Raw genomic sequence first — 9,695 nt, 5'->3', positions numbered from 1 at the left:
GGTTGGTACCCGAACTTTGGTTCGAGCTCTAAATAAAGACAACAGTAGTACACCGCTGTTCAAAAGTTTTAAGTTGATTAAGAGAAAACAAATCCGGTTTACAAACTAAAACCGAGGGTAAAACGTCAACTAGAAGAGGAAAACAACGAAAAAACAGAAATACTGAAGTGCAACAAAAAGTGAACGACCATGCATCAAACACACAGAAACGAACTATAAGATAATAACTGCCATTTTCCGGACTTGGTACAAGGCGTTTTTAGAAAAAAAAATAGTGGGTTGAAACTGGTTTTGTGGCTATCCAAACCTTACGCTTTTATGGCAACTTGAAGCATAACTTAAACTTGAAAAATCCATCTTGGAATTGAACATTACCTCTATGCCTAACAACATTCATGGAAATGAGCCATCTTGTAAGACATTAAGTTGCATGCACACCTTTCGTCATTGATATACATGTACTGTATCGTGCAATATAATTTCTTATATAGCTGTTTGATACAAACAGCTTTTATACGGTACTGCAATTTTACTTTCTTACCAGGCTGTTATCTTGTCATCTTTGACATTGAAATAGTGATCTATGTACAGAAAAAACATTTATTTTTTATTGATAGGTTTGGAAATTAACAAATAATCAACTTGGTCAGAATATGTATCCAACGATGAATATTGTCTACAACTGCAGGTCCTGTAAACGTATATTTGTTCTGCTTAACAAAAGAAATTTCATTGGAAATTTTGTTATAAAAAATGCTACATAATGAAGTTTAGAATGGAAATGGTGAATATCTGTTCCTGACGAAATGATACTACAAAATACATCTCCCATGCATTTGGACCTTACATTATGAATGAATTTCTTTTCATGACCAACCCAAACAGGACAGCTCTTGAGGCGTATGCTTTAACATAATTTATCAAGATAGAAATAGCCTCAATAGTAATGTACCTGGCTATATCGAAATTTGTCGATATGTCCCTTCTGAATTCCTACATGTAGCCTTCTGGCGTAAGTCATAGGTGATCATTCGAATAATTCGTATGATCTGTTACGTCTTATGATTTTGTTATCCTTTTTAGCTCACCTGGCCCGAAGGGCCAAGTGAGCTTTTCTCATCACTTGGCGTCCGTCGTCCGTCGTCCGTCGTTAGCTTTTACAAAAATCTTCTCCTCTGAAACTACTTGGCCAATTTTTACCAATCTTGGCCAAAATCATCATTGGGGTATCTAGTTTAAAAATTGTGTCCGGTGACCCGGCCAACCAACCAAGATGGCCGCCATGGCTAAAAATAGAACATAGGGGTAAAATGCAGTTTTTGGCTTATAACTCAAAAACCAAAGCATTTAGAGCAAACCTGACAGGGTAAAATTGTTGATCAGGTCAAGATCTATCTGCCCTGAAATTTTGAGATGAATCAGACAACCCGTTGATAGGTTGCTGCCCCGGAATTGGTAATTTTAAGGAAATTTTGCTGTTTTTGGTTATTATCTTGAATATTATTATAGATAGAGATAAATTGAAAACAGCAAAAATGTTCAGCAAAGTAAGATCTACCAATAAGCCAACATGACCAAAATGGTCTGTTGACCCCTTTAGGAGTTATTGACCTTTATAGTCAATTTTTAACCATTTTTCGTAAATCTAAGTTATCTTTTACAAAAATCTTCTCCTCTGAAACTAATGGGCCAAATTAAACCAAACTTGGCCAAAATCATCATTCGGGTATCTAGTTTAAAAATTGTGTCTGATGACCCGCCCAACCAACCAAGATGGCCGCCATGGATAAAAATAGAACATAGGGGTAAAATGCAGTTTTTGGCTTATCACTCAAAAACCAAAGCATTTAGAGCAAATCTGACATGTGGTAAAATTGTTTATCAGGTCAAGATCTATCTGCAACAACAAAAGAGAGTTTTTAACGACCTCAGCTGGCTATACAACCCTTGCACAATCAACTGAATTTTGCAGAAATCATTAATAGGATAGATTGCCCTTATATGATAATTTTTTTATTACCTTTTTGTTTTTTTTTGGAAAAGGGGGAGCAGGGGGTTGCGCAACAACAAAACAACTTCACAACTTTCTCATTACTTTGCATTTCTCATTAGATAAATTTTACAAAATTCTCCCTTGAAACAACTGTCAAATTTAAACAAACTTGGTTTAAATCACCACTAGGATATCCAGGAACCACTGTGTATGATGACCCTGCCTGCCCACATGGCTGAAATAAAACAGGTTTCAAATGCACTTTTTAGTATTATATCTCTGAAACTAAACGACAGTACAACAGTTGCATTTATCATGCATCAATTGTAAATAAAAATATCAGGTGAGCGACACAGGGTCCTTGGACCCTCTAGTTTAAGTAGCATTTGTATAGTTTTAAAAATAATATGTAAAATGAGATGAAATAAACGTAATATTCCTTTAGACAGTCAACTTCATCAGACTTGCACATATCCAGGTAAAAATAAGGATGAATTTTGCAAAGAAAGCCGAAAATCCCGAACGTCATATTTTTGTTTTATATCTATCTATAATACTAAAATTACGAGGTCCAATTTGTCAGCCGTCATCACGTAAAAACGACGAATCAAAGAATTCAACTTTATATATAACTAATATAGTACTAAGGTGTAGATTAAAAATTACACCACTCCAGGCCCTTTTGTTTTCCACGTAATTAATATTAATAATTAAGAAGTTCCGGGTCGAGTCCTATACCGATACCAATAGTATATTCACCTGTTACCTATTACCTTATCTGTACGTTCCGCATCTGACAGGCGCACCAACAAACGGTGTATTCGGGATTGATATGCTATATACACGGGTCATAATCACAGGGTTGACACTACTAAATTGTCGAATTGTTACCTATTGTACTATTTTAATCAGTAAGACTTTCTAAGATAACAATACAAATACTAAATATCTGGACTAAAAATAAGGCGTATATAGGTACAGTTTTCAATTTGTTAGCGGGCATGACGTAAAACAGCGAATCAAAGAATTCAACTTTATTTATAACTAATATAGGACAATGCTGTTGATTGAAAAATACTCCATTCCAGGACCTTTTGTTTTCCAAATAATTAATATTACCAATAATTGATTAGTTCCAGTTCGACGGGTTCAAACAGAAAAATTTGAAAGCAGAGAAAACTGTGTATCTTATAATCGGCATGACTTTATCAGATGACAATACTAATACTAAAATAATGCTTGCGCATAGTTATATACTTTAATTCAGTCACGGACCCGCGATATCACGGGTGTGTTCTAGTACTATTAAAAAACGAGAAGACCTCATTTTGTGTGTCGCTTCTCTTCCTTCCACAATAAATTAATCATCATGCCTCTGTGTCCTATAGGTACCATATATTGTCGAATTTGTCATCCATTCTTATGATTAATCAGTTTGGGTTATTTTGGGAGAAAAACGAAAAAAACTGCGTCCGGATATTTTTCCGTCATTGGACGAAATTATAAGTCAGACTAGACATCCGGTATTGTTTCTTCTGTACTCTGTACATACCAAAGACTATGAATAACGTGTATTTGCTATATCTGCTATCATTTTCAAGTTTACTATCCACGGCGGTCACTGGGTTTATTAAATAAAGAGGGTCTATATTATATGTCAATGACCGCCGTGGATAGATTAGTAAATTGAGAGTTGATTGTAAAAAGCAAATACACTTTATTTATAGTAATGCATGCTCATTTAATATATACAGATAAAAGCTAACATTATTGAAATCAATAGAAAAAAAAGAGTTTTGGAGGAAAAAATAGGAGCCGGGTTAGAAAAACATTTGTCATGTCCCAAAGTACCTATAACTTTTGATACCTTTTCTGAAATTCTTCAGTCATAAAATCTTTAACAAAAATTCATCGGGTCACTAAGTAAATTAAATAGAGAGGGACTATATAATATATATGACCCCCGTGGATTGATTAGTTAACTGAAAATTATGAGCCGGGCTAGAAAAATAATTGTCATGTCCCAAAGTACCTACAACCTTTGATACCTTTTCTGAAATTCTTCAGTCATAAAATCTTTTACAAAAATTCATCGGGTCACTAAGTAAATTAAATAGAGAGGGTCTATATAATATATCAATGACCGCCGTGGATTGATTAGTTTACTGAGAATTGATAGTAAAAAGCAAATACACTTCATTTATAGTCATTTATGTTCATAACATACTAAACGTATGCTCATATTGAAATAAATAGAAAACAAAAAATTGGAAATTTTGGGAAAAAAGGAGAAGGGGTTGAAAAACAATTGTCCTGTCCCAAGTACTTATACCTTTTATTACCTTTCCTGAAATTTCCAGTCATTAATCTTTTTACAAAAATTCAATCCTACAACACTTTACATTCTTTCAACCACGCTATTGATGCCCGCGATTTCGCGGGTGTGTTCTAGCATCTATCCTCCTTGCTTAAAGTATTTCAGTTTTTGGGAGGTAAACGAAAATATAGGCGTTCATATATTGTTTCCGTCATCGGACTGACTTTTTGAGAAATATAAAAGACTTCCACTGCCCTTTAGGCCTGTTTTGAAATCAAACATAATTTGCATAAGTACTTGGGACAGAACAATTATTTTTTGCGTTTTACTGTATACTATGATCAACAATATACTATAGATAAAGTGTATTTGCTATCTATATATATTATCAATTCCAATAGTTTTCTATCCACGGCGGTCACTGAAATATTTCTGTATACTACATACATATATACTATGAATAAATTGTCATGATAAATTTGCTATAATTTACTGTAATTTCCAATAGTTTACTGGGGTGACTTTTAATATATCAGTGACCGTTTTATATAGTAATTATAGTATATGTATATATGTATGTTCATAGTATACAGAAAAACAGAAAGAATAAAAATCGGTATTTGGAAAAAAGGGGGAGGGGAAAAAATGTGCCCAGTCCCCATGTACCTTTGACTTTTAATACATCTCCTGGAATTCTTCAGTTATATATACAGTTTACATACGCTCTATTTCCCCGCGATTTCGCGGGTGTGTTCTAGTTATATTAATTATGTCTTTCGTTGTAATAAGGATGAAACCGCTTCGAAATAACCAATAGTGCAAATAGTTGAGTTTCAAGCCACTCACTCACTCAATCAATCAATCAATCAATAATAAATATGGTTAATCACATTCATTGCCAAATATTATGAAGATCTTTATCGGAGTTCGATGTATTTGTCATTTAACTGTTTTTCAATGTATCAAAACCATAATAACAGATGGTATATGGTGCACTAGCTACGAAGTGTTTTTCAAGCTGTCCTATAAATATGACGGGCCAATTTTCCATACCTCTTCACACGCTGATTGTCCCACGACTTCCGAGGTATTGTATATAAAGACACAGGGGCAGATCCAGCCATTTTAAAAAGGGGGGTTACCAACCCAGGATAAAAGGGGGATTCAACTATATGTCCCCATTCAAATGCATTGATCGTCCAAAAAAAGGGGGGTTCCAACCCCCGGAACCCTCCCCCTGGATCCGCCTATGTAAATACTTTGATGAATACAATCAGTCTTGTTACTATTACAATATAGGGATTGTGGGGGGAAAAATATGCGAATATGTCCACTACGAAACGGTCCCCTACAAAACAAGTATGGGAGAAAAAACGTTTCGTAGTGGACACTACCACTACCATGCAGTCTTTTTTTAAAATCTTTTTTCAATTATATTCGTGCAAAACAAATAACAAGGGTTAGTTTCATGTAATTTTTATTATGTTTTTATTAACATACAATAGGGTTGATGTCAACTACGAAACTTTTTGTCCACTACGAAACGGTTTTGTCTACTACATAACGCATCAAAATGTCCACTACGTAACATGCGTTGTACCTTCATATGTGAAGTACTGTCTTATCTTTAACGATAAAAATGGTTTTCCAATTCACAAAAAAATTAGATTTTTCTAGTATTTAAAGTAAACATACTGGAATGTCTATAGAAAACATCTAAAATTGAAAACAATATGTGTGTTTAGAAGAAGTTTCGTAGGGGACAAAAGTCAGTGGCGGATCCGGGGGGGGGGGGGGGGGGGTCCGGGGGTTAGAACCCCCCGTTTTTTTTGGCCGATCAATGCATTTGAATGGGAGCATATAGTTGGAACCCCCCCTTTTACTCTGGGTTGGAACCCCGCCTTTTTAAAATGGCTGGATCCGCCACTGAAATTTATTAAGCTGTACACTGATATTTTTTTCATAATTTTAAAACCAGATACTGAAGGAGATTTAACCTGTTTTGTAGTGGACATTAACAAAAATACGGTATCACTCTGGTCCATTTGATGTGTTCAATTTTTCTTACTAACAATTTAATTGCCGTTATAAAAGCATCACTTCTTTTTTGTAAGACCCTAATGTTTATATCTCTTGCAAACAAAAAATACATTGATTTTATAAAACTGTTTACTCTGAGACTTTTATTGGCAATTTTTAATGACTTCGTTTCGTAGTGGACATTTCGTGAGGGACACACCTTCTGAAATTAAAAATCCTATATTAAATGCTGTTTATTAAAATATGTTGGCTTTGAAGGTCTCTGAACATACTTTTGAATTATTAAAGAACTTATATATTTATGTAAAGTCAAAAATAATATTATTTCTTCATTTTTTTACGATACTTTAGAGTATGAATGTTGAACAGGCGGTCTAGGGACATGCCATTTTGGTTTGTTTTGGACCATTCAGGAGTCAATATCTTATCTTTATCCTCTAAAAATAAACTGTTTCATTGCTTAAAAATATTAAATCTAATTCAATGTACTGACTGCACAAAAATTACTTGCAAAGATCAAACATATTTTTTTTAAGTGGCTGGGACAAGAAAATACGTTTTTATTGAAAAACGCCCTTATATTAATTGCATTGTAAATATTTCAAAACTACCTACTGAATCATACCATTGTTTACGCAATCTATGATTCTATTTTTGAAATTAAATTAATCTTTGTACTGATAAGTCATAGAACATGAATTATCTACACCTGTTACACCAGATTTATTTTTAGATTTGAAAATCCCCTTTTCTTTTTTTAAAATAATTGGAATATTCTGGAAACTGATAATATATAAATATAAGGCAGATAAAATAGCATCAATCCCACTTTAAAATTATTGTTCACCAGTAAACATGGATAATACAATTTTAAATAGATTTTATGAAGACAACGTGAAAATGACAAGAGACGAAACAAAACAGAATGTCGAGTTTGTGAAGCCTCTTGTGCAAGACATTTTACAGTACGTTCATGAAAGGGACAAACGGTTTCAAATTCAGCCATTAAATGTCGGGAGTTATTATTCCCACCTTAAAGTGTCCCGAGCAGACGAATTTGACTATAGCGTAGTGTTAGATATTGGATCTCTTGCCTGGACTACAAGAAAACCGGCTTATTATGGATATAACGAAAATAAAGAAGTGGTTCGTACATCTATTCCACTACCTGCAGCTCCAGTTGGAAAATGCTTAACACAGATTCCAGGATCAATACAAAGGTGGGATAATGCACGCTTAAATGAAGGACCGGCTTGTTTGACAATTGATGACGATATTATACCTATAAAAGTTAAAAGAAGATTTAAAGCACTCCTCAGTGAAGCTGTGAATAGACCAAGGATACGTAAATATGTGGATGCACAACGATTATCCGAATCACCTGCCGCAACATTGACGATTCATCATCCCAAAATTGCAGGACAGACAATAAGCGTAGATCTCGCACCTCTTATCGAAGGACACCTTCCATTCAAACCAGAGTTTGGTTGGCCTAGACCAGGAGCCAGATGGCCGTCCTATACAACGATTCAAGAGATAAAAACCGAAGGCATCCACGAAGTTGCTAAAGATCCGATTTACTGGTCTTTGTCATTTGTCATGTGCGAAAAGAAGTTGCTTGATGGTATTGACTCGAATGGAACTTGTCGTAAAAAGAGTCAACGGATAATGAAAAAACTACGGGAAATTTGGTGTCCAAAAGGAACTAAACAAGAAATTACTTCATATCATCTTAAAAATGTTCTTTTCTGGGAATGTGAAAATCATCCATTTGATGCAGAATGGACTAATGAACAACTATCTGTGAGAATTAAGTCAATGTGCTACCTGCTCATAGGATACATACAGCGTGACAACATGCCTCTGTATTTTCATACAGGGGTCAATTTGTTGGAGAATAAGGACAGAGACGTTCTTTCCCAGGTCGAACAGAACATTTTCAGGTTTTTGAATAATCCCGAACATTACCTAAATTAGAATGAGTTGTAAATCTTTCATATAATTTGAATTAGCATAATATGAGATTTGTATTGTCTGTTTCATCGGGCACTACTCTTCGGAGTGAATATTAAAATTAAATCTTGATAATGTTTTCTTTTCTAGTAATATCATAACTGTACAAGCCTATGACGAGACAACTGTATAATTGACCAGTAATAATCTTTGTCAGATTCTCTTTAGAAAAGTTATGTAGAAAAAACAATTCTTACATTTTTAATATACATGATATATTCATTATTAAACATGTTAAATACTATCAAAGGTACTAGGCTTATAAAAAGTAAAATCACAAAAATACTGAACTCAGAGGAAAATCAATTCTAAAGTCTATAATCACATGACAAAATCAAATAACAAAACGCATCAAAAACGAATGGACAAGAACTGTCATATTCCTGTCATATTCCTGACTTGGTACAGGCATTTTCCAATGTAGAAAATGGTGGATTGAACCTGGTTTTATAATTTAATACGACAGACGCGCGGTTCGTCTACATAAGACTCATCAGTGATGTTCAAACCAAAATAGTTAAAAAGCCAAACATTTTTTTATTGATGAACTTTCACTTTCACTTACAATTTTCATAAATCTGATGAAAAGGAAAGTGAAAGTACAATGAACAATATGAATCGGTCGTACAATTTATGCAGTCAATTACAAATGCACTCAAATTTGATTAACTAAAGGCATTGCAGAATCGAGAATAATATGAAACAGTTTATTTCAAATTAATTGGACCACAAGCAGCAACATGAAATTATAACAACACACACATGATGACAAAAAAACCAAAAGAACAATACTGATAAAAATAATATCTTGATTTATGCACTATGATAGTTATCAAAGGTACCAGCATTATAATTTGATATGCCAAACGTGCGTTTTGTCTACATGAGACTCATCAGTTACGCTCAGATCAAATAGTTGTCAAGTCAAAAAAGTACAAAGTTGAAGAGCATTAAGGACTAAAAATTCCGAAAATGTGTGCCAAAAACGGATAAGGCAATCTATGCCTGGGATGAGAAAAGTTTTATAAACAGAAAGTTCATAAAAATGACGATACAATTGATATTCATGTCAACACTGAAGTGCTAACTACTGGGCTGGTGATGATATAACTAAAATTAAGAACCAAATTAAATCATAGAGATATATTTTACACGAAGCAGTAGTATTAAGGTTAGCCCTTACTACAACAAGTTACTATGAAGCTGTATATCAATATAAAAAAGAAGATGTGGTATGATTGCCAATGAGACAACTATCCACAATAGACCAATAGACACAGACATTTACAACTATAAGTCACATATCAAATGTGTTTAAAGAGCCATTTGTTC

General features: G+C 34.0%; 1 protein-coding gene across 1 annotated transcript; it reads left to right on the top strand.

Moving 5' to 3' along the window:
• Positions 1-7,173: 7,173 nt before the first annotated feature.
• On the top strand, positions 7,174-8,438 carry LOC143075211 (protein mab-21-like 3). Its single transcript, XM_076250553.1, has one exon. The coding sequence runs from the start codon at positions 7,206-7,208 to the stop codon at positions 8,325-8,327; it is 1,122 nt and encodes a 373-aa protein (XP_076106668.1). The 5' UTR covers positions 7,174-7,205; the 3' UTR covers positions 8,328-8,438.
• Positions 8,439-9,695: the final 1,257 nt, after the last annotated feature.

The sequence above is a fragment of the Mytilus galloprovincialis genome, chromosome 5 (assembly GCF_965363235.1).
Source record: "Mytilus galloprovincialis chromosome 5, xbMytGall1.hap1.1, whole genome shotgun sequence".
Classification (NCBI taxonomy): Eukaryota; Metazoa; Mollusca; class Bivalvia; order Mytilida; family Mytilidae; genus Mytilus; species Mytilus galloprovincialis.
Note: the sequence above shows the minus strand (reverse complement) of the source record. Positions and strands in the feature narration are given on the sequence as shown.

What these genes read in the sequence shown, in the direction of transcription:
- LOC143075211 (XM_076250553.1), top strand. Translation starts at nt 7,206, where the DNA reads ATGGATAATACAATTTTAAATAGATTTTATGAAGACAACGTGAAAATG.